The 25,876-nt window shown below is 46.7% G+C and overlaps 1 protein-coding gene across 1 annotated transcript in view; it reads right to left on the reverse strand.

Moving 5' to 3' along the window:
- EDA (ectodysplasin A) overlaps window positions 1–19,368 on the reverse strand; it is a 191,237-nt gene extending 171,869 nt beyond the window's left edge. Inside the window, exon 1 of the mRNA XM_051969187.1 lies at window positions 18,868–19,368. Within this exon, the coding sequence (XP_051825147.1) occupies window positions 18,868–19,368 (501 nt within the window). The remainder of the gene's footprint in view (window positions 1–18,867) is intronic.
- Between the last annotated feature and the right edge of the window lie 6,508 nt (window positions 19,369–25,876).

Consider the following 25,876-nt stretch of genomic DNA (forward strand, 5'->3'; position numbering starts at 1 on the left):
TGAAATGGAGGACTTTCAAGCATTCCTAATGAAAAGATCAGAGATCAATAGAAAATATGACTTTCAAAAACAATTCTCTAGAGAAGCATAAAAAGGTCAACAGGAAAGGGAAATCACAAGGGATTTGATAAGGTTGAACTGTTAATATTCCTACATGGGAAAACAAAACTTTATCATCATTAGGGCATTTAGAAGGAATATCTGTAGACATAAGCCAGAGGTGTGAGTTCAGTGTATGATTATCTAAAAAAATATATTTAAAGGATGAGAAAGAAGAATGCACTAGGAGGAGGGGAAAGGGGGAATGGAAAAAAATCAACCGACATAAAAGAGGCCTAAAAGAGATTTTACAGGGGAGGGGGAAATGGGGAAATCAGGGAGGGAAGCACATAAACTTCTTTCCTCTTACTGGAAATGGCTCAAAGAAGAAATAATATATACACTCAATTTGGTGGAGAAATCTATCTTACAAGTAAGCAAAGAAGGAAGAAGATGAGAGAAGGGGGGAGATTGGGGATCATGAGGAGCGAATAGAAGGGAGGGCAGTTTGGGGGAGGCAAAAGAAACAAAACATTTTTGAAAATGAACAGGATAAGAGAAGAAGATCGTAGGATAAACAGGTGGTAAATGGGATCAAGGGAAATACATAGTTGGTAATTGTTACTGTAATTTTACTATGAGTTTCTCCTCTAATAAAGACTTCATTTCTCAAACATATAGAAGACAGAATCAAATTTATAGCAATAAGAGCCATTCCTCAATTGATAAAAGGGCAAAGGATACGAACAGGCAGTTTTCAAAATAATCAAGTAATCATATATTTTTTAAAAAAGCTCTAAATCACTATAGAGAGAAATGCAAATCAAAACAACTATGAGCTACCACTTCATACCTGTCAGATTGGATGATATGACAGAAAAGAAAAATGACATATGTTGGAAGGGATGTGGGGAAATTAAAACACTAATTGATAAAGTTGTGTACTAATTCAACCATTCTGGAGAGCATTTTGGAACTAACATCCTTTGACCAAACAATATCACTGTGTACAAAAATATTTATAGCAGCTCTTTTAGTGGTGGTAAAGAATTGGAAATTGAGGAGATTGGGGAATGACTGAACAAGTTGTATTTAATGGTAATGGAATACTGCTGTGCTTTAAGAAATGATGAGCAGGATGCTCTCAGAAAAACATGGAAAGACTTATATGAACTGATACAACGTGAAGTGTGTAGAACCAGGAGAACAGTATACACAGTAACAGCAATATCGGATGATAATCTACTCTGACAAACTTAGTTATTCTCAGCAAATGATCCAAGACAGTTCTACAGGACTTATGATGAGACAATAGATGAGAGAGAGGGGTGTTATCCATCTCCAGAGAAAAGAACTGGTATAGCCTGAATGCAGATCAAAAGGTACTTTTTCTGTTTTATTTCATGGACTTACATGGAAATGTGTTTTGCATGACTACACATGTATGACTTATGTCAAATTGTCCTCTCAATGGGGAAAGGGAGGGAAGGAGAGAATTTGGAAATCAAAATTTTTTGGGGGAAAAGAACGTTACAATTGCTTTTACACATGTTTTGGGGGGGGAAACATTAAATAAAAAAAGAAACTCTAGTGGTTCCCTATCACTAGGATTCAAATGTATAGCCTCAGTTTGAAATTCAAAATTCTTCACAATTTGTCCCCCACCATGCGCTCTGTGATTGGTGACACTGGCCAATTCCAGAATCCTGGAGGCAGAGATGAGGAATGAGAGCACTTCAGGCTTCTTCCCTTCCCAGCTTCAATTCTGTTTTCTATGAGAACCCTTTCTAGATCCTCCCTAGTGCTAGTACCTGCCTTCTCTTGATTATCTTCCATTTTTCTCCTTGATACCTTTTTTGTACATAGTTGTTTGCATCTCCCTATTAGATTGTAAGCTCCTTGGGAGCAAGGACTGCCTTTTACTTTTCTTTGCATCACTAAGGCCTAAGGAAACAACGTCTGACACGTGGTAGACACTTAATAAAATGCTTATCGACTGACAAACATTTGAAAGGCTATCAGATGTAAAAAAGATTAGCCATGGGCTCGTTGTGGCAAAGAGCCCGATTAAGGCTGGATTGTGTCTCAAAGGCAGAATGAGCTGCCTCAGACACAGCAGATTCCTCATCCTTAAAGGTATGCAAGCAGAGTGACTACTTGTGACTACTTGTCAGGCGTGCAGTAGAAGGGATTTCAAGCCAGATGCTGATTGGACTAAGTGACCTCTGAGATATCATCCAAATTAGTCTGATCCAATGATATCGAAGACCAACAACAGCAAGAGGACCGTTTGCTGTAGTGACACAGAGGCAAATGCACTTCTTGGGCACTTAAGATACCAGGATTCTGGTGCTATCCCTGCTCCTAACAAAGTGTGTACAAGTCATCACACCTGCTTATGTCCTACTTCTCACTAGATAACCTTGAGCTCTTTTTGGAGCTCTTTTTTCTAACTCTCATATTCGATGAAAGAGTTAAAGAACCATTATATGAAGGAATGATCGGACAGGTTCGATTTAGCCCCAGGTGGGCAGAAATAGGGAAAAGAAGTGGCTAATTTGAAGTCAATGCCAAGGTGGACTTTCCCTATCAAAACGGGCTGTCTAATAATAGTGAGCTCCCTCCAACTGGATTAAAGCCGAAGCCCAGTTGACCTCCGAGGTGCCTTCCGGCTCAAAGAGTTCAGGATTGTATATTGCCTGGCAAACCTTAACCCGAGGTTGTACAAACCTGTATCTAGAAATTTTCAAATGAGGGGACTTTAGATGCATTGAAATCAATTCAATCCAAATGAATCAAACACTGTGATATAAAATGACAAAACCCCAAAGTTTTTCTCTTCCTCCCTTGAGAAGTCAAAAGTGTACTGAACATATAGTCTCTTCCCTAACAGAGAATTGATTCCGAGGCCTATTATAGCTAGAAGGAGTTTGTCTTTTTCTCTTTAAGAGGCCCTCAATGCTAGACCAGGGCAAATATTTCAGTTAGAAAAGGCTGTTACAGTCAGCGAGGAATGGTCTTGATTAGAGCATTTGAATCCCTCCCCGCCACCGACTCCAAAGCTGCCAAGTGTAAGAGACTGGCTGCCAAATGTCTCTCAGATTCATTCCCAAGAGTCAAATGATTGGGTTGTGACCTTGGAGTGGTCCTTGCCCTCCTGAGACCTCAAAATCCTCCCTTGGGAAAATGAGAGCATCGGACTAGACAATTCCAGGTGTTCCCTCCAGCTGTAAATCAGTATGGACTGGGTTAAAGTCTTCAGTTTGAGAATGGACACCCATCCCCTCATTCCCTCCTCTTTGCCACCCCCCCCACCCCGCATACGTTCCCAGAATACCTGAGATGTCAGAGCAGGGTATTGAATTCTCTGGATTGAAGGGGCCCATTGTGGTCATCCAATCTAGCCCTTTATTTTATAGAAGAGACAATGAAGGAGAACAAGAGTGATTTACCTAAAGCCATAGAGGCAATGAGTCTGCTGCAGACTTAGGGCTAGGAGAAGGAAATGAACATTTATTAAGCACCTACTATGTGCCAGGCCCTCTACCGATATTATTTCATTAAATCTAGCACCCAGAGACAAAATGTTGACCAAAACCAAAGGGCTCAGATAACTCTGCCTTCAGAGAGATCAAGAATAGAAATTGTAAAGAGGCAGGTTTCAGCTTAACGTAAGGAACATTTTGTTGATGAAAAACTCTGTAAAAGCAGAATGCACATTGGGGGCCCCTCAAGAGAGGGTTTAAATAATGGAGGCTGCTCAAACCACTTCTGGCTTGGAGATTCTACTTCCTAGCTCTCAGCAAAGGAAGTCAGGCTACTGTCTATGTGCTCCTGTTTTTCTCATTGTATCGAATCAGATTCTCCCAGGCAACTTGCTCAACAGGCCAGTCAGGGCTCGGAACATTTTCCAACATGAAGGAGGGACATAAATGAAAGTTAAATCCCACAGACCTTCATTCAGCCATTCCTAAAAGATCTTCATTAGCACTACTACCCCTCTAGTAACTCAGGCTCCTTCCACAGAGTTTGAAAGAATATAGGCCTCTTCAGCTGCTACCCCTCCCACATCTGTGTCTGTCTCCCTCTCCCTCTTTTGCTTTCTCTCTCTCCCTCTCCTCTCTTCCCCCCCCTCCCCTGCCCTCCCTTCCTCTTGTTTCTCTCTCTCCCCCTTTTCCTCCCTTCCCCCCTCTTTCTTTCTCTCTCTCCTTCTCTCTCTCTCTCTCTCTCTCTCTCTCTCTCTCTCTCTCTCTCTCTGCCTCCCTCTCTCCCCGCTCCCCCATACCTACCCCCCCAATTTACTCTTCTGCCTAGCATTTACTGTCCCCTTCAAGTATCTTTTGTCCAAATACCAAATGTTGCATTTTAGTCAGAACTGAGAAAGCAGAAGAAGTATGAGCTGATGGGTAGGGGGGGGAGGCTCATTATTCATAGGACTCTTGTGTGTATCATGATGGGCTGAAAACCATGAGATCTCGGGTCTAGGGTTGAAAAAGGCCTTGAGAAGTCATCTGGTTCAACCTTCTCATGATGGAAAGCTGAAGCCCAGAAAGGAAAATGACACCCACAAGCTCATACAGGTTCTAACAAAAATTAAAGCTAGCTTATCCATCAGAGGTCAGCTGTGAACCCAGGTCTCCATATGCTCCCACATCACAGGCAAAAGCCCCGTGCTGTAACGAGGGCAGGGCAACCAGTTCTCTTTCCCGGGGAGCCAAACTTAGAGGAGACCAACAGCAGTTGCAAGATAAAGACCGAGCTGATCACTTAAGTGGGAAGCCTGTTTTTGATTTCCCTGGTCCTGTCATTCTATCAGTTTAGGAACTCTCTCTACCCGTACAGCTGGGCACCTTCTCAATAATTTCCAGTATTAGAGAATCAGGAAGAAAAGTGAGTTAATACCAGATGGCAGCCTGGGATGAAATCCTCCCTCAGTTCCAACTGGTCCAAAATTCTTGGCCCTTGCCCCATGCAGTTTGGGGGAGCTGGTGATGACTGGGGGGGGGCGGCTTTGACACTAGAATGGCTCTTTCCCCTCAATTCTGCCATAACTCTGGCGCTTAGATCATGAGGTCATAGCCTCCTGTCCCCTTCTCTCCTGGCAATGGCTTCAGCGGCTTTCAACTGGCAAGTTCATTCCCTGGGCTCTAATGCCTCTCACAAGACACAATGCAAATGGAAGGGAATATTCTAAGGAACTGCTGGGGACGGGGTGCAACAGGGGAAAGAACCAAGAGCCAGAGGGCCTGGTTCGTGTGGCCGATGCTGACATTTGCTGCTTCTCAGTTCCCGGCTTGCTAAAAGGGAAGACTTGCCTTGCCTACCCCACTGGATAGTTAAATGAGAAATCACAATAAAGGGCGGGGGAGAAAGGGGGAGGAGGAGGAGGAGGAGGAATAGCAAAATGGCCTGGCTCTGATTTCTGAGGCACTGACAGAACATTGGTATGGAAGACAGTGAGGGTTATCCTGCCAGCCCCTGGAAGGTAGCTCATATAGCTTAAAGGTAGCTTAAATAATGGAGGCTGCTCAAACCACTTCTGGCTTGGAGATTCTACTTCCTAGCTCTCAGCAAAGGAAGTCAGGCTACTGTCTATGTCCCATATTTAGGGAAGAACTTGCTAAGAGCCGATCGTCCAAAAATAAAGCAGGCTGCCCAATCAGGTAATGAGCTCCCCGAGACCGAAGGAAAGACCAGATGATGGCCGAACAGGACAGTTGTAGATGAGGGATTCCCGATTTCAGGGACAGGGCTGGACTCGAGAACTGCGCAGAGGAGCCATCTAGCTTACGGAGCGATTAGGGAGAACAACAATGGAGGACAGCTACTACGTGCCGAGAGTCATTTCCAAGGACCACACGAACAAGTCTCAACACTTCATAGGCACACTTCCCACAAAGAACCCTAGTCAGAGGAGGCTTCATAATGCAGGATCTTATTCACTTTGCAAAGAATTCACCAGGGGATTCCTGTAAAGGGTTAATTCTCTCTCTCATCCTCTCACGCCCCAGTGGACAATAATTGATTTTGCTTTTTAAAATTCAACTGAACAAACCGTGGGATATGAATGGAACGAAATCTCATTGCAGCAGTCTGTTGTTGTTTAGTCATTTTTAATTGTGATTCTTCACGAGCCTTTTTGGGGTTTTCTTGGCAGAGATCCTGGAGTATTTTGCCATTTCCTTCTCCGGCTCATTTTACAGATGAAGAAACTGAGGCAAGCAAGGTTAAGGAATTTGTCCAAGGTGACACAGCTAGGAAGCTTCTGAGGTCATGTTTGAACTCTGGCGTTCCTGACTTGAGACCGGGCACTACTCCACCTAGCCACCCAATTGTACCATAAGAAATGTCAAATTAAGGGCAGTTGAGTAGTGCAGGAGATAGAACACCAGCCCTGAAGTCAGGAAGACCTGAGTTCAAATCTGGCATCAGGCACTTAACACTTCCTGTGTGACCCTGGGCAAGTCACTTAACCCCAGTTGCCTCAGCCCCCCCAAAAAGTCAATTTAGATGATTTTGGAGAACTGTGGGTAACACGAACTGATTCAGAGAGAAGTGAACGGAACCAGGACAATGACAACAACATAAAGAAAAAACAACTTTGAAAGGCTTAGGGATTCTGATCAATGGCCAAGCGTGTCTCCAGAGGACTGGTGACTAAAGCACAACCTGACAGGGAGATGAAGGAATTAAGGTGGAAAAAGAGAAATGCATTTTTAGACTTGGACGCTTTGTGGCTTTGTTTTGCTTGAGTCTATTTGTGGGGCGGAGCTTTTGTTTGTTTGTTTGTTTGAATGGGAAGGGGGAATGTTGCAATAGGGTTGCCAAGAAAAAAGGGAACCATTTCCAAACATGCACTGAAGAAATTTCAGAAAGGAATACAGACAAGCAGGATCATTTTGCAAGTTATACTGCATCACTTGATTTTTTAAGGGAGTGGTATAAAGTGGAGGTTCACTGTTTCATAGACCTTTGTCTTTTTATGTTCTGCATGTATGTGGAAATGCTCTTTCTTTTTGGTATTTAGGGTCAGAATAAATTTTTTTAATTGGGAACAGAGCATGAACTCATCGATCGGGGACACAGCTAAACAAAATGGTGAAATATTAACGTACAGTATAAAGTGATCGGGAATTGAGAGCAACGTGGGGAGATTTGAATAAAGAGACAATCTACACAATGACCACAAGCAATAATATGAAAAGAGCACAAAAGAAGCCTGATGCTGAAAAACAAACATGAAGAAATATAGCACTGTCCTCTCGGCAAACAAGGACACCGTGTTCTCTTGATGATTTGGTCTTTGTTACACTGGAACAAGCTGATGGGAAACGGAAGTCTCTGGAGCTCTCCTTCTCATGTCATTTTCCTAGGTGACTGGCTCGGATTCTTCTGAGCCGATGGAATAAAAATGGACTGAGGGGCAAGCTGCCCTAGCTTTTAATGGAGTTCTGATGTTTCCTGCCTTCCTACCTATTTAATTCTGAACGAGTCACTTCCTTTCTCATCCTGCATCTTCAATCTACAGAACAAGAGAGTCAGAGTTCCTGACTGCCCAGAGAAATAACAAGACCTCTGGGTAAGACCTCGCCCCTCTCCGAGCCTTTGAAAAATGAAGGTGGACTAGATAGTTTCGGGTCTGAAATCCTATTATCCTCTGAGTAAAAAACACATCTCGCTGCTAAAGCAACAGCTAGGTAAAGAAAAGCCAGGATGATCGGCCCCAGGCGCCATCCCTCTTCCTTAATACACACAGTATGATGTCTAACCCTGTAACCTGTGCCAGGTGAGCAGTTCAAAGTCCCCTGAGGCTCACCAGCCCAAAGGAGAGATTGCCCCCCACTTCCTCTCACTTCTGCTCCTTGCCAGTGGCTCTGCTTATATTTTGCCACCTGTGTAGCTTCTTTGTCATAAAACCTTAGAGTTGAACACAGAGCATCCCCAAGCACCCTCCCAGAACAGAAACGCTCTAGAACACTTCCAAGCAGGAGTCAATATCCATCCCCCACTTAAAGAAACCCAATTTATCCTTAGCCACATGACAAAATCACTCCAAATCACTAATAGAGAAATGCAAATTAAAGAAACGCTATGATTCCATCCCAGACTCGGCAAATTGGCAACGTTAACAAAAATGGAAAATGCCAAATGTTGGGGGGTTTAAACCACCCATCCTGCTTCTAACCTAGCTTCTGTAGCCTTCATGGAAATGAATAATCATTGTTCTATGGGGGCTTGCCTTCCCCATCACCATCAGCAACTACTGCTGATCCATTGTCACCAAGAGCCCCGGGAATGACAGCATCCCCTAAACAACCAGCCTTCCTGCCTAGCCTGGAAATCCTCATGTAAAGAAAGTTATTCCCATGGAGAAGAGACCCCCAAGTTCTTAGCCCTGTCCAATGGCTCAATGTCAGAAACTCAAGATTTAGTTTTTCCTTTTTCCAGTGGAGGTTATGGGGAAAGGAGAAAAAAGCTGGATAATTGGGAAAACTAGCATTTAATTTTGTTAAAGAAAAAATGGAAAACAAGAAGTTTGGCTAGACCAAAGTCACTGAGTCCTGGAGGCAACAGATGTAGACAAAGGAAAGGCAACAGAGGAAAAGGAAAAGGGAAAAGGAAAAAAGGAAAGGCAAAAGAGTTTTGCTGTGCTCTGAGAAATGGCCAACATGATGGAAATGGAGAAGCTTGGGAAGAACTGAGAGAACTGATACAGAAGGAAGGAAGCAATCTACACGATGACTCCCACCACATAACCAAGAGAAAGGCAATAGACACAAACTAAGACACTCTTTCCTGGAAGTGGGAAGTAGCTTCCTAATTGGTATCTTTTCCCCCCTAAATGGAGGTGCCAAGAAGAAATGACCAATCAGAGGAAAGGACTGCAAGAGTGATCAAGCATGAGAAGGCTGTAGAGGTACTGCTATCTTTTCAGGTTCCCAGGTCTGTGACCTTGCTCTCCCTGGGATTCCTCTCTCCAGTAAGCCACAGTTGCCAAATTCTATTGTTCCTAGTTCAATCTCACACACCTAGCACTTCTTTCACAAAGCCACCGCCTCATTTCAGGCCTGTACCATCCGAGTTCTGTTTCGGAAGAGCTGAGAGTTTGAGCAACCTAGAGAACGTTCAGCTTAAGGTGTTCAAGCAGTGACGTGGGATTGAAGCACAAGCAAGAGACTGAGATCCAGATCTGGGAAGCTCTTGCATAGAAATGATCCCGACCAATGGGAGGCAATGAAGTCACCAAGTGAGAGAACGTGGGGAGAGCTGAGAACATAGCTCAGGTCGGGGCTCAGGTCGGGGCCTTAAGGGACACCCGGTTAGGAAGCATAACGTGAATGTCAAACCAACGAGAGGATGAGAAGGAGCAGTGAGACGGGGAGGAAGAGAACCAAGAGGAAGCCATATCATAAAAACCCAGAGAAGGGCATCTGGGTATCCAGGAAGAGAGAGTGATCAGCAGCATCAAATGCTCCAGAAAAGCCAAGAAGGGGAAAGACTGAGAAACGATCCTCTTAGCCATTAAAAGATTATTGGTGACTTGGGAAAGAAGCATTGCTGAGTGATGAGGTCGGACACTGGATTGCAACAGGCAGGAAGACTGAAAGAAGTAAACACAACGAATGTAGACTGCTCTTTGGCTATGATTTTGGAAGTGAATTGGGAAATAGGAAAAGAAAGTGACTGAAACCTCGCTATCCTTGGGCCCAGAGATTCCAACAGTAAGCCTATACTTCCAGGAGGCTAGAGGCAAGTCCCCCTATGTGCCCAAATAGTCCCAGCAGCACTTTTGGGGGGTAGCAAAGAACTGGAAACAAGATGCTCGTCCACTGGGGAAGGCCTAAACAAACTGTGGGATATGAAGGTAAAAGGGGCTTGCTGTGCCCTAAGAAATGGCCACCATGATGGAAATGGAGAAGCCTGGGAAGAACTGAAAGAACTGATCCGGAATGAAGTAAGCAATCTACAAGATGACTCCCACCACATGAACCATCGAGAGTGAGTGTTGCACGTGACTAAGATGGAAAGGGGTTTTGATGACATCACATGAATAATCAATATGGTGTTTGCCTTCTCAAGCTGTGGGAGGAAAGATGAGCATTTCAAACTCAACATTTGATTTTTTATGTGTAATTATTTTATTTAATTTTTATATTAATGGTCTATGATTTTTCCAATTACAAGATGGTTTTCAACATTCATTTCTGCAAGATTTGAAGTTGCAATTTTTTTCTCCTTCCCTCCCCTCCCCAAGACAGCAAACAAACCAATATGGGTTATACACATACCATCAACTCTGAACGTGTTTCCACATGAGTCATGTTGAGAAAGAAAAATCAGAACAAAAAGGGAAAACAACAACAAAAGAGTGAAAATATGTTGCTTCAATCCATGTTTGGTCTCCATAGTTCTTTCTCTGCACGTGGATGGCACTCTCCACCATAAGTCTACTGGAATTGGTCTTGGATCACGTATTGCTGAGAAGAGCTAAGTCTGTCATGGTTCATCTCATTTTTACTGTGCACAGTATTCTCCTGGTTCTGCTCACTTCACTCAGCATCAGTTTGTGTAAGTCTTTCTGGGCTTTTCTGAAATGAGCCTGCTCTTCATTTCTTACAGAATGATAATATTCCATGACATTCATATATCACCACTTATTTAGCCATTCCCTGATTGAGGGTATCCATTCAATTTTCAATTCCCTGCCACCAGAAAAAGGGCTGCCACAAACATTTTTGCCCATGTGGGTCCTTTTCCCAATTTGATGATCTCTGAGATACAGACCCAATAGTGAGACTGCAGGATCAAAGAGTATGCACAGTTTGGACATAGTTCCAGATTGCTCTTCAGAATGGTTGGGTCAGTTCACAACTCCACTAACAATGCATCAGCGCCCCAGCTTTCCCACATCCCCTCCAACATCTATCATTATCTTTGCCTGTCATTTTAGCCAATCTGAGAGGTGTAAGGTGGTACCTCAGAGTGGTCAAGCTCGTTTCAGAAAACGAATGTTTAAAATATTTTAAAATGTCAATGAGAAATAGTTAACAAAAGAAATTAAAATATTTTAAGAGTTACAAAGAATCGGTAGAGCCCCAAAGAAGAGACATGAGAAGCAGGATCTATGTGAAATAAGTGCACTCATCCATTTTGCCAACTTCCCCTTCTTCATCCTCTTTTTCATCTTTTTCAAAATAACTCTTTGTTCTATGAGCTGGCTCTCTCAAAGTGGGGAGGGAGAAAATACAGGAAGAACTGTAAGTGGGATAAAAACAAAATAACAATGTCTTTTTAAAAAGACAAAAACAAAGGAGAGCAGCATAAGGTGAGAGCTTGGAGAAGCCTCTTTCCCATCACCACCAAATTAAGTCTCTCCTCCCTCACTCATGCCCAGCTTTGTGCCCTAGAAAGATTGCTCTTGGATCCAACATCCTAAGGAGAACAAGAAGAGAGGAGGAGGAGGAGGAGGAGGAGGAGGAGGAGGAGGAGGAGGAGGAGGAGGAGGAGGAGGAGGAGGAGCCTAGGCTGGGGAGCCAGAGCTGTGCCTGCTCTATCACAGAGCAGATCACTCCCACACACAGCTTGAGACAAATAAACAAATCATTTGGTTTTCATCCTTAGCCAAGAACTAAAGAGTGCTCGTTGGGAGCTTCATGTGCCTCTGCACACACCTTCCTTGTCTTCCCTCACACCCAGTATCGGCTCTCACCAAGATAAAAGAGCCAGTACCCCTGGGAGTCCCCCTGGCCCTTCCGAAGATGCTCTCATGCTGGACAAGACCACACACTTAAGCTGGATTTCCAGTTAATCACTTGCTGTCCTGGCTGACTCAAATTCCCAAATGGCCATGATCTCATGGATATGGACATTCCTTCCAGGGCTGCAGATCTAGCCCACCCAGGCCTCCTCACACCAAGCCCTCCCGGTCTGTGTCCTCCCGCCCAGCAAGCTGGGGCCTTGCCTCATGAGATCCCTGCAAACCAGGTGAGCACCTGGAGTCAGTATGGCCCTAGTGACGGATGCTCTTGGAGTCCAAGGGTAAGGTGGGGAGACGACATGTAAACAGATAGGTTCAAAGGAGATCTGAACATGATAAATTGGAGATCATTTTAAAAAGAAAGAAAGCATTAAGACTAAGAGGGATTGGGAAAGGTTTCCTGTAGAAGGTGGGATGTTGGCTAGAAAATGAAGGAAGTCGGGGAAAGCAGGAGGTGGCAATGAGCATTTCAGGCAGGCAGATCAGGGCAAATGCCCGGAGGCAGGAAATGGAGGAATAGCTAAGAGCTCAGTATCCCTGGATCACAGGGTGCATGATGGGGGAGAGGGATAGAAGATATAAAGGTGCTGGGGAGTGGGGCCTTGGACAGGCAATCATAGGGTTTTCTATTTGCTCCTGGAAGCCCTACGGAGCCACTTTATCGGGGAGGGGGCTGACATGGTCAGATAGGCACTTTAAGAGAATCAGAACTAAGACCTCAGAAGACAGGAACCTTGAGACACCTGGTCCTTCATTTCTCCCATGACACCTTGCGCAGAACAGCAATCTCAACCCTGAGGGATGAATACATACAGGGATCTGAAGTAGAGCTGGGGAAAACAAAGTCCTGAGCTGAAGTGAACATGGCCCCACGCACAGTCAAGAACTGTGCTGAGCTCCACACAAATGCAAACAACAAGAGAGATGGTCATCGGCCAGAGAGGAAGATGCCCAGGAAACAGAGGCCTGGCTCCTAGTTGCAGAGAAGTGCCCGACAGTGAATGTTTTAGGGTGGCAACTTCCTCCCCCATGCAAAGCTCAACCTGTTGACAATTTAGGAAACTGGATTTAGAGGAGGTACCCAAGTTCCAAGGGGTTCAGTGATTTGCCCTCCTCAAAGGCAGAAGTAGATTGCAGGTCTTTCTGACTCCCATTTCCCCCTATTCCACCACCCAACAAGAACGATGATGGTGATGATGATGGTGATAATGATGATATCTAGCATTTATATGGTACTTTAAAGTTTTCAAAGAATTTATTTGTATTCTTACAACAATTCTGGGAGGTAGGTAGTATTACTATCCCCATTTCACAGATGGGAAACTGAGGCAGACAGAAGTTAAGTGGCTTACTCAGAGTCACACAGCTAAAAAGTAGATTTAAATTCAGATCTTCTCACCTTAGGTGCAGCTCTCTACACAGTGGTACTCCCCTCTACTGCCACAAGACAGGACAAGACCCGTGATTTCACTGGCGTAGGAAACCCCCTCTGTGAATGTAGGGCAGCACCTTCTCAACAACTTCCAGCTTAGAGAATAGACTGAGGCCCTAAGAATTAGAGGGACTTGACCAGGGTCACAGAGTCAGCTGATTGTCACAAGGGGGTCTTGACCCCAGAGCCTTTCGGCTTCAAGGACTGTTCATTGTCAGTACTTCACACTGCTTCTCAGAGGATACGAGGGGAAAAAAAACCTTGGAAGCTAAAATGGCTGTATAGTATAGGCATTCCACTGACCCAGTTATTAGACTGAAGGGGCAAGAGGGCGCCAATGCGCTTACACTGAATTATCGAGTGCCTAAGAACCTTACAGATCTCTCCAACTGGATGTTCAGTAGACATCTTAAACTCAACGTGTTCAAAACTGACCTCGTTACCTTTCCCCCTAACACCACCTACTTCCCCCAATGCTGTAGAAGGAGGGCAGCACTAGCCTCCCATCCCTCAGGCTCCCAAACTAGGAGTCGTCCTGAGATCCTTCCTATTTCTCACCCCGATCCCCCATGCAAGCTGTTGCCAAAGCTTGTTGAGTTCGCCTCTGGCACAGCTCTCACAATACTCCGACCCTGGCACAGGCCCTCACCTTTTGAAGCCTGTAGGTCAAATGTATGGGACTGCTATTTTGAGTAGCATCTAGACCACTGCAATAGTTGGGAAGGACTGCCTGCCTCCAGGCTCTCCCTACTGCAATCCACCCTCCTCTTGGCTCTGTTAGCTTCCTAAAGCCCCCTACCCAATAACTCCAGTGGTTTCCTACAGCCTCCAGAATCAAATACAAAATGCTCTATTTGGCTTTCAAGGTCCTTTATAACCTGCCCCCCTTCCCAGTTTTCTTCTCCTTTACTCTCTGATACGCACTCTTCAATCCAGTGACATGGGACCTCCTTGCTGTTCCACCACCAAGACCCTCCGTCTCTCAAGTCTGGGTATTTTCATTCGTTGGGCACTGCCCCCATGCCTGGAATGCCCTCTCTTCCTCAGCTCTGCCTCCTGGCTTCCCTAGCTGTCTTCACATCCCAGCTAAAATCCCTCCTTCTGCAGGAAGCTTTTCCCAATGCCCTTTAATTCCAATGCCTTCCTCCTGTCGATCAGGTCCTATTTATCTTGCATATAGCTTGTTTGAAGATAGCTGTCAGCATGTTGTCTCCCCCATTAGACTGTGAACTTCTCCAGGGGTAGCGCTATTTTTTGCTTTTCTTTGTACTTAGAGTGTTTAGCACAGTGCTTGGCACACAATAGGTGCATAATAAATGCCTATTAACTGACTGATTTTATTCATCTACTCCAACCAGATTTAAGGGATGTACATAGGAGATGCCATCTTGGGCCAGACCAAGGGGCAGGTATCTTGCTTAGCAGCTGTAACCAAAATGTCTCTTGACTGAGACATTTTGTAAGAAGAGGTAGCTATCTGAGCTTATCATGCGCAGGGGTGAGAAACGTGCCCCATGCCCCACACCACTCCCACTTCCGGAATTCTTTGCCAGGTAGTTAACTCATCCATCCACTCTTCTTGTTTTAAATAAGAGCTTTTTATTTTCAAAATCCATGCAACGATAGTTTTCAAACATTCACCCTCGCAAAATCTAGTGTTCCAAATTTTTCTCCCTTCCTTCCCCCACCCCCCTCCCCTAGACAGCAATTAATCCAATATAGGTTAAACATGTGCGATTCTTCTAAATATATTTCACAAATATCCTGCTGCACAAGAAAAATCATATCAAAAAGGAAAAAAAAAAGGCAAGCGAACAACAACGAAAAAGATGAAAATCTTATATTGTGAACCACGTTCAATCCCCACAGTCCTCCCTCGGGGTAGGGGTGGGGGAAGATGGCTCTGTCTATAGGAATTGGCCTGAACCACCTCATTGCTGAAAAGAACCAAGTTCATCAGAGTTGATCATCACAGAATCTTGTTGCCATGTACAATGATCTCCCGGTTCTGCTCACTTCCCTTAGAATCAGTTCAGGTAAGTCTCTCGAGGTCTTTTTGCAATCACCTGCCAATCATTTCTTACAGAACAATAATATTCCATAACATTCATAGATGGGAACTTATTCAACCATTCCCCAATTGACGGACATCCACTCGGTTTCCAGTTCCTTGCCACTACAAAAAGGGCTGCTGCAAACATTTTTGCACATGTGGGTCCTTTTCCCTTTTTTATGATCTGGGATACAGAAACACTGCTGGATCAAAGGATAGGCAGCGGTGGATGGGCCTTTGGGCATAGTTCCAAATCGCTTTCCAAAATGGTTCATCCACCCAATCCTTTACAAAGTCCTCTAGCCCATCTTTATCTCTCCTACCTCTTGGAGTAATAGATGCTAAAGATAAAATTCTCAGCTACTCAAAATAACAGTCCCATACACTGGACCTACAAGCTTCAAAAGGTCTGTCCTAAACAGAGTCCCAGCAAGCCCCTCATCCTGTCTATACAATGCATGAATTCAGAGCTAGTCACGTTTCCTTCGAGCCCTGATCATTCCGAATTCAAGAGGCTTTGGCTTTGTAGTCTCTCCTCATACTAAAAAATTCTCCAACCCCTCCCAGGCCCCAGCCATTTAGCGATCTTCTTTGGGAACATCTCCAGCTGGTGTGTCTTACTGGAAGGGCATTAGCAACCAGAAGCACCTCTGGTACCCTCCTCCTTCCCCCCAGTCTTGTACCAGGGGAAGATCATGTTTCCTGCTTTCCCATCATTGCCTGTATTCTTGGCCTTTGGGGCCCAGCAGGACACTGGGCCAGGAGCTTCAGACAACAGCCTACAATAGCTCCTAAAGCCTGGGTTGCAGCCAAGAACTCAGAGGCAATCATCTTATGTGGAGTTTGAAAGTATGTTGCTGGGGGAAAGTTTTTTGGATCTGGAATCACAGGATCAGGATTTCAGTCTCAGCTCTGCCCTTAATGCCCGGGAGACTTTAGGCAAATCAATTACCTTCTCAGAGCATCAGTTTCTTCCTTTCTAAAATGAGGGGGTCTCTTCTAGCTCCAAGCCTCTGGTGCCTAAGCATATTACTTTATCATATACCGGTATCTGCTGTCTTCCTGAGATTTTCTAGGAGTTTCTCCCCCATTCATTTGTCTCTGCTACATAGAGATGGTCTGCTAAAGAGCAAGGCCTCTGACGTGCGTACGGCATACTGGAATATGCACATTTCTCATCTTTCTCTACCCAAGAGCCACTGCTGCCACAGCAGCAGTTTGTTTTGAAAAATGAAATATGAAAATCTGACCTATGCGGCCAGAACCCCCAAAACTGTTTACTTCCCTATTTGTGAATCCATATCCGTCAGCAATACTATAATTATACATCCCAGTCCAGAAAGCAGAGGACACCCTAGACCACCAAAAATTGGATCCAGAACTTCACAGGAGCCATTTGATTGGAAACGGATCAGCTTGGACACTCACTGAAAACTCAAAGCATTGCCTTCAGGATACATAGAAGTTTACCTAAGCTAAAGTCATGTTTAAAGGTGCCTGAGTTTTCCTGAAAGCATCGAGATTCAAGGAAAATGGGGAAGCTGCAGCTGAAATCAGTCCAGCTAACAAGATCCTCTCTCTGACCCTGAAAAGGGCACGCTGGCTTACTGAAGAGGAAGATCAAGTATTAGCGTGCTCGTGTCTACAGCACACTAGTGAGAAAGACAGCATAGTTTCAGGCCTAAGAGGAAGGTAGAAGTCTTAAACGTATGCAGGACAGTATGAAATGCTCTAGGACAACAGATAACCCAAACCCATCAATCCTGGCCTCCTTCCTGCAAGAACAGAAGCCCCAGCAAGCCAATGTTCAGATATTCTGTTGATCAACAGACTATAAACAATTTGGATGTCAAAAAGGATACTGAAGTCCTTTACCTTTCCATAATAGTTCAGTTGCAAAGTATTTCTACTAGAAAGGAAGGTAGAAGGAGGGGGAAGAAAGTTGTTTAAAGGACCAAAATCTCAGTTAATCATCATTTTGCTACAGCGTGTAAAGGTTCACGCTTAGCAAGTTCACTTTTCTTGTCCTCTTTGATCAACCCTTCTATAAGTTGGAGTCTGCTAGCAAAGCAAGAGAAGCTGCAAAGTCACTTCACAATCTCGACCAGAGAAAGTTTCAGCCTTAGAGTTGCAGCAATATTCAGTTTTCCTCAATGGTAATTAATGCTCAGCTCCACAGCCATGTGAATGCATGCCCACCTGCACCCTTGACGGTAAGGTACTGAGTTTTTACATTTCAGAGAGAATGCTCGGCTCACCCTTGGCCTTTAAGCACCTGACTGACCCCACTTGTCCTCTTCTCCCCAAGAGAACAACATAACAAGTGTTCTACGATCAAGCCAGAAGTCTGTTTCGCTGCATTTATTTCACTTTACAAACAATTCCATTTCAATAGAATGGCTCTCAATGTACCCTCAAAGGGTTAACTTTGAAGAGAGGAAAAAAAGTAAGCTTTAAAAGTTGACCGGTTCAAACCAAACCCCCAGAAAGTTCACATACACATAATACAGTTTCTTGCTAGGCTGCCTCTGGCTTCTCTAGGGAGATCTCATTTCTTGAGCATGTGGCTACTGGACATCCCCCCTCCCATCCTCAGTCCCCAGAGACAAAGACAACATGCAACGAGGTGGAAGGGGAGTTTTCCCCCAGACTTTTAAACTAGCTTGGAAGTTGTGAGCTCTTCCCAAGGAATGACCCAGCTAGTATGGCTCTCAAGTTGCAGGTAAAAACCAAATCATCTCACATGGTCTGACATGAAGTTGGTTAAAAAGTTACTTCCCTGAGGCACACAGTACTCACTTAAGCTGTTGGCAGCCAGCCGCTGCTGGCAGCCTTGTAGCTGCTCTTAGCAGTAGTAGTTGCCCTGAAGCATGAAGCTAACCAGTCCCTCCAAGGGACCTGCCTCCACTCCCTGGTTAGTTAGACGACTTTGCCATTTGCTTTGCAACTGACTTAATGAGTTTGCCAGTTATTTGTGATTGGACTAAGTGAGTTGCTTTCCAACTGACTTAGTTTCTTTGCCAGGTACTCTCTAACTTAGTGAATTTTTTCCCAGGTCCTCTGTGACTGACAGTGACAGTTACTTTTCCAGTTAACTGAGCTTCCTTAAATGACTGACTTGAATTACTTTTCCAGTTGGGCGGTGACTTAAGGAATTACTTTGAGTTACTTTGCCAGTTACTTTGTGATTGACTTAGTGAGTTACTTTGTGACCAACTTTGTAACTTTGCCAAGTTACTTTTGGACCAACTTTGTAAGTTACTTTGCCAGATACTTTGTGATCAACTTTGTGAATTACTTTGCCAATTGCTTTGCGACCAACTTTGTAAGTAACTTTACCAGTTACTTTGTGACCAACTTTGTGAGTTACTTTTCCAGTTACTTTGCGACCAACTTTGTGAGTTACTTTTCCAGTTACTTTGTGACCAACTTTGTGAGTTACTTTGTCTATTACTTTGTGACTGACTTAAATGAGTTTTGCCAGTTATTTAGTGACTTGGGTACATTCGCAATTGTAGGCAGGAGAGCAGGTGTGTATCCCCCTTCCCTCCCTCCTGATGTCGCCCTGCAGGAGGGGTGACTCACCTGCTGCGGGTCCCCTGGGCCGGGGAGAAGTGGCGTCTTCCTGGGCTCGGGTTCGGGCGGTGGCAACAGCTGCTGCTGCTGCTGCTGCTGCTGCTGTTGCTGCTGCTGTTGCTGCTGTTGCTGCTGCTGCTGCTGCTGCTGCTGCTGTTGGAGTTGATGTGGCAGCTGCCCGCGTTGGCGGCGGCGGCGGGCGGCCAAGGAGTCCCGGGAGGCATCGATTGTAGAGTCGGGGGGTCCGGCGGGCGGCCCGGCGGGAGCGGGGGCGCGGCGAGCCTCGGCGGCTAACTCTCTCCTCAGCTCAGAGCGCAGTTCCAGGTAGCAGCAGAGCGTCAGCAGGTGGAGGGCCAGCGACAACGCGAAGAAAGCCAGAAAGAGGCGGCAGCTGCTCCCGGCGCCCGCCAAAGTCGGGCCCCCGCGACAGCCGCAGCCCCGCTGGCCGGCCCGGCGGCGGCCCGGCCCGGTATCCCCTCGCGCCGTCGCCGCCTCTTGGGCGAAACCCATGGCCTCCGGGGGGCCTCCCGCACTTTCTCGCACGCACGCACGCACGCACGCCCGTCCGTCCGCCCGGGAGGCCCGCGGGCCCCGCGCCGCCGCCGCCGCCGCCGCCGCCGCCGCCGCCGCCGCGTCTGCTCGCTTGGGCCGGCACTCTCGGAAGGAGCCCTGTCAGGCGCGTCTACTGAGCGGCCATGGGCCTGGGGCTCGGGGCACCCGCGGCCGCCGCACCTCGGACGCACACACGCACCGACGGACCGACGGACCGACGGACCGACAGACGGACGAGGCGGCTGCGGCGGCTGGGCGGGCCGGAGTGGGGAGCAGCCGCGTGTGCGGCCCCACTCCGCGGGCGGGGGGGCGGGCGGAGGGAGGCGGGGGCGCGGTCTGTCCCCGCCCCGCGGCCTCGGAGCGACGGCTCCGCTGCCCTATCGGCGCCGCCTCCCGGCTCCTGGAGCCCCGCCCCCTCACGACTCCACCCCAGCTCCTCGCTCGGGGGCGGGGTCGGGCCGCGTGCGACCCCGCCCCAGACTGCTCGCTCCTCCCCCAGCTTCCCGCTTTCCCCGTTCCCGTTGGCGGGAGCGGCTGCCCTTCAGCTCAGGACCCCGCCTCCAGTTAACCCTTGGGCGCCTGCCAGGGGGAGGCTAGCCCCAACGAGTGGCGCTCTGGAAAGTCGAGCTCCGGTCCCGTGCCCGGTTCGGGCGCTAAGGGACGACAGGAGCTGGATTGCAACTCGATTCCCCTCGACGCTCCGTGCCTTCCCTGCACACAGCAGGCGCCAACTAAATGCTCGCGGACGTGAACCTAGTGCAGAACGAGCTTTGGGCGGAGAAAAGTTTGCTCGTCACCTCCCAGTGCCCCCACCTAACCCAGCGCAGCCCTTCTCGGTCGCTTTCTCCCTTCCAGGGATTTCACAGACCAAGTAATTAAAACAGTTATGGCTTTGGAATGAAACCTGCCAGCCAGGGACGAGGTCCAAGCCGCAGGCAGCTGGCGCACCGACGAAGCCGGGACAGGAATCCCAGGAGCAGCAACGGCCTGGGAGCCAAAGGCGGGGGGCGGGAGGGGGGAAGAGAAGAGAAAGGGAGGGGGGGCCACCACAGACAGAGAACAGAGAAGGAACACAAGGGACCCAGTCTTGGGGCCAACCCGAGGGAACTGCAGAGGGCTAGGGGCTGAGGGAGACAGTCTGACAGAGACAGATAAATTGGGAGCCGGGGACCCAGTCTCGGGGCCAGCCCGGGGGGCCTGAGCTAGCCATTCATTCATTCACTAGCACTCACGGAGGTTGTTGCAGGGAAGTGGATGGGGGCAGGAGACTTCCTTTTAATAGGATGTGAGAATGCTGGCTGGAGCCACCAGGAAATCTGGATTTTCGCTCTCTCTCTGGCACTACCTATGTGAGCCTGAACGAATGCCTCCCCATCGGCCCCCCCTCCCCATTTCCTCATTGTACAGTCAAGGCTCTGGGCTAAATAAGGTCTCTGAGGTCCTCTTCCAGCGCGGACGTTGTAGCTTCTGGGGTCTTTCCAGACTCCACTCTCTGTTCCCAGGTTCTCAAGTCCCACTGGGTTCTAAAGGTCAATGACCATCCGATCTCTTCTCCCGAAAAGAGCTAAACATGTCCCTTCTTTGGACAAACGGGGAAAGCTGATGGCCAGGAGGGAGCAGATCTTCCCGAAGGGGGGCGGGGTGGGGAGGGGAGAGTGGTCTGGGGACTCTGGCGCCTTGGTTTGCAGGCAGCTGTTATAGCCTTTATACACCTCCCCACTCACTCCCTCGAGAAATCCCTGGGAGGGAGTTCAACAAGTCAGCCAAGAGTTCCAGATGTGCAGCTGGAGAATCCACAGCTGGCAGAATCTTTAACATTACACCAAACACAAGAAGGCAACAAACACACTGAAGTCAGACTTCCCCCCAGCCCGTGAGGGACGCTTGGAAGGGCAGATCCGAAGGTTTCCAAAAGTCACAGTTTTCTAGGGCTGGAGCTGAGTGGGCTGACCGGGAGTGGAAGAGGCAGCTCAGGTCATCGAAACGGAAAGATCATAGGGTTAGAGTGAAAAGATACCTTAGTGTCATCAAAAGAACCCCGCCTCTGCAAACGAGAACCCCCAGCTCAGGTTTTGATTCTCACCCTCACAAGCTGTGTGACCTTGAACAAGTCACTGCAACTCTGTGCCTCAGTTTCCTCATCTGTAAATTAGGTGGGGCTTGGACGAGATGATCTTAAAGGTCCCTCCCAGCTCTTAAATTCTATGATCCTCATGTCCTTTCCTGCCCCCAGATTAGAATATACAGGTTTTATTTAATTATACCCCTCTTACAAATAGAAAAATTGAGTCAGCCTGTAGATCCAATTGAAGGGGGAATGGCCTCGTAACGTCCCTCCTCACTCTTTCCAGCTAACGAGGGGATTTGGACGAGGGGATTTTAAATGCCTGAAAATGTCTGTCAAGTTGGTTCATCCTAACAAACTCATTCATGGGACCTAAAACTGGAAGGAGCTTTTGACTTCAGAGAGCTCTGGGGCCTTTTGGCTTCTGTGGAGAAAATCTCCAGGCATTTTAGTTCTAGGAGGGAAAGCTTTGGGCAATCGGATAAAGAAAATGCTAGATTCCTTCTCAGGATGTTTTGAAATACAAAACACAGAGGAATACAACGAATACAATTCTATTGAAATAATATTAACAGTGTATGAAAGAAAGAGAGAGAGGGAGAGAGAGAGAAAGAAAGAGAGAAAGAGAAAGAAAGAGAGAGAGAGAAGAAGAGAGAGAGAGAGAAAGAAAGAGAGAAAGAGAAAGAAAGAGAGAAAGAGAGAGAAAGAAAGAGAGAAAGAACAAGAGAAACAGAGAAAGAAAGACAGAAAGAGAAAAAGAAAAGAGAAAGAAAGAGAGAAAGAATGAAAGAAAGAGAGAAAGAAAGAAAAAGAGAAAGAAGAAAGAAAGGTTTCTAGACCCCAGCTTAAGAACCCTGACATAATCCAACCTGTTCATTTCCCAGATGAGGTAACTAACACCCAGGGAGCATACCGACTTACCAGAAGTCACACAGCTTGTTAGTGGTGCTATGAGATCTACAACTGAATTGTCCTGACTTGCTAATTAACACAGAGGAGATGGTGGTTGGACCTGCTGGGATGCCCCGTTGACTATGGATGGGTTTCAGACTCAGAAAGAACTCTGGAACATTTTCATAGGAAAGGCCCCTCCAAGAAACTTGCAAAGAGGTCAAAGGCTTCCTCTCCTTGTCTGAAGAGGAAATGGAAACAAATTGCAGCCATTTCCTACCAGTATAACCGAGGGATCCTACAGGTCTCAAAATGTCATGCTGCGCCTCAGCATTATCAGGGTTCTCCAATGACTGGTTTCTAGGGTCTCATCACTTCAAATCCAGACAGACCCATGAAATCCAGGAGGAGCTCGGGACTCAATAGCCAAGACTTTTTCTAGAGAGAGCCACAACACAGGAGAACACAAATATACAGGAAACGGCCCTCAGATAAAGGAAACTTTAGAACTGCCTCCAACTTTTCCAAGTTGCCTCCACACAGAGAGACAGAAAGACAGACAGGGACACAGACACGGCAGGGGGAGGGATGGAGGTCTTCTTAGGAAAACGACAGATGTCTTTCTGCCCCACTTAGACCAACTGCCCTATTTCCCTGATTACCGGAGACCAGCCAAGCTGGCAGGGGAGAAGGCAGAATTACCAAGCTCTTGTCTACAACCATTCCACAAAGATCTAGAAAACTTAGCAGACCTAATTAGGAAAGTTTTAAAAGCAGAGTTATGCTTCCATCATGCCCAGGTCAGCCTAGGGAGACACACAGAGAGCTCTTCAGGCACAGGGGAATCTAGTCCATTGAGAGGACTGGATAAAGGCCTGCCCACTGATGTGTACTAGATCCATCCCAGAGAGCCCAAGAACCCCAGATCTTGTTCAGAGAGAAGGAACGGATGTGGAGTGGCAGCCTCCTCCCTCACTTCCTACTGCTGGGTCCTAAGTGTAGAGCAGACTGCATCTAGCAGGACAGTGGGTAGAGCACTGAGCCTGGAGTCAAGAAATTAGGAAGTTCAAATCTGATCTCAGATATTTACTAATTGGGTGATCCTGGGCAAGTCATTTAACTTCTGTTTCCTCCACTGTAAAATGGAGAACACATCCACATCCTAGTTTTCTTTTGGAATAAAATGAGATAATATTTCTAAAGCACTTGGCAAATCTTAAAGCACTATCTAAATGAAAGTATTTCTTAAGCACCTACTATGTACTAAGCCCTAAGAATCCAAACAGAAGAGTCAAATGATCCCTGCCCTTGAGGAGCTCTCATTCTAATGAGGGAGAAAAGATTTAGGGAATGTTCCAGCTGCAAATCTGATAGAAGTAAAAGTCCCGTGGTCCTTAGGGTGAAGCAGCATAGCAGGTGCTTAGGCCTTAATGTCATTTCCACCTCTAAAATGGTTTCTAATGTGAAGGACTTTGGTGGCAAGAACTTTATTTTCTGGATCTTCGGGCTCTTTGTCCGGAGCACCTGCAGGAACTGTGACTAGGCTGCATCTCTCCAGGGTTTGCTCCACAGGAGGATGACTGAAGGCTCGGGCCTGGAGGCCTTGCCCTTCCCTAGGCTCTTGGGCTCAGGGTCCTGGGCTAGCTCCAGTGGGGTCTGAAGGAAGATGGTGGTCAAGGAGGTGGTTAGTAGTTTGACTGACCTCCTGGCTCTCCCTTGGATACTTTGCTACTGCTTCCAGGCTGCCCTGAGTAGCAACTGATTGACTGTTAGTGGGGGTGGCTAGCCCCTCCTACACAGAAGTCACTTCTCCTCATGATGCCTACAAGAGCTAGGCTGGGAACAGAGACTGTGGTCTACCCTAAAAGGTACTGCCCCTCCCAGGTTTCCTGTGTCGATTTGTCCATTGGTGACAGATGGTCAGCGACTGTTGCTGCCGGCGATGAGGAAAGTGGATCCCCTTGTCTGCAGTGACTTCTCCCCTTCGGGGGCTGGGCCGAAGGGTCTGGCCATTTGGGGAGCAGTGTTATTCCCCGGACTCTTGGGCTCAGGGGCCTGGGCTGTCACTCTGGAGCCCTGAGAGGAGAGAGTGCTCACACTGGTGGTGGCTGTGGTTTGACTTGCTTGGCACACGCTGCCTCCTGGCTCTCCCTCAGGATGCCTTGCTGTTTCAGCAGCCCTGAGAATGGCTCTGAGTGGGGGGGATGGCAGTCACCCATCCATGATATGGTAGTTGTCAAGTTCCTGTGAGAGGTGCTCTTTGTAAGAATAAATTAGTGTGGCTTCCAAGATGATGATGGAGAGAGCAGTCACAGGGGAGCCTGCCTCTTCAAATCTGCCTTTTAAAAAAAGCACAACTGACAGAAAACCTTGAAAGAAAATTTTCAACCATCAAAAATAATGAGCAAAAGCAGGAAGAGCTCCGATCCGATGGAATAAAATAAAGGATTGAAAGAAACCGGCAGAACATCAGAAAAAGCATCAACTCGTGTCAAAAACAAAGCAAGAAAGTCCTTGACACTCAATAAAGTGGATACCAAACACAGCAAAGGAACAAAGGGAAGAAATGTAATTAGAGGAAATAAAGAAGGAACTTTGTGCCACTAAATCGGCTTGGAGAAGTTCTAAGCTGTAATTAGTCATTCTGGCTATGAGAGGCAGACGGGCCTCAGGAGAGATCTTGAACCTTTAAATGGGGAGACATCTTGCAGGGAAGACAGAGACTCAGGTGTACCAGGAAGGCCACAACTGGGGATGGGGTGAGAGAGCCATTTACAGTGGAAAGAGTTGGGGCAAGGAGGGAAGCGGGCCATCCCGTAGCTTTCTATCTGAACTCGTGTTTCTTGTTCCAGTTTTCCCTCTCTACTGTTGTTCTTTTAAAGTCTGGGGCCCTAAAGGAAAGCTTTATTCATTCATTATGGTTATAACTGGAGAAAATTGCAGTGAAACTCCTCAGTTTCAGAATCTGAACTGAAAAAATTAAACACCCAAGAGAACAAAGAAAATACAATGATGATATCGGAAGAAGCAAAAGGAATGCTATGTGAGTGTAGCACGTGGCAAGAGCCCTGAGTCGAAAGTCAGAGGACCCAGCTTTAAATGCCACTTTAGCTATTTGCTATCTATGTGCCTAATGGCCTCAGTTTCCTCCCCTGTCAAGTGAGGAGTGTGGATTTGATCTCTGAGCTGCCTGTCGGATGAAAATCCTCCAATTCTAGCATCCATCTAGCATCATTCCAGTGGACAGAGACTGGGAAGGCAGACAACGGAAAATGATGGATCTGGACTAAAAGAAAGACATCATCTCACTACCGTGATGCAAGAAATTGTAGAAGAAAACTTTCTATAAGTGTTGCAAAATAGGGGTGATGGTAGCAAGTAATTGAAAAGAGACAGGATTCATATGACATTAACTCAGGAAGGAAAAATGAGTTGAACTAATCCAGATATAGAATTCTTCAATCTTAATATCACACAGTGAAAGGGGCACTAAATCTGGAGTTCAAACAG

Source organism: Antechinus flavipes, chromosome X (assembly GCF_016432865.1).
Source record: "Antechinus flavipes isolate AdamAnt ecotype Samford, QLD, Australia chromosome X, AdamAnt_v2, whole genome shotgun sequence".
In the NCBI taxonomy this organism is placed as follows: domain Eukaryota; kingdom Metazoa; phylum Chordata; class Mammalia; order Dasyuromorphia; family Dasyuridae; genus Antechinus; species Antechinus flavipes.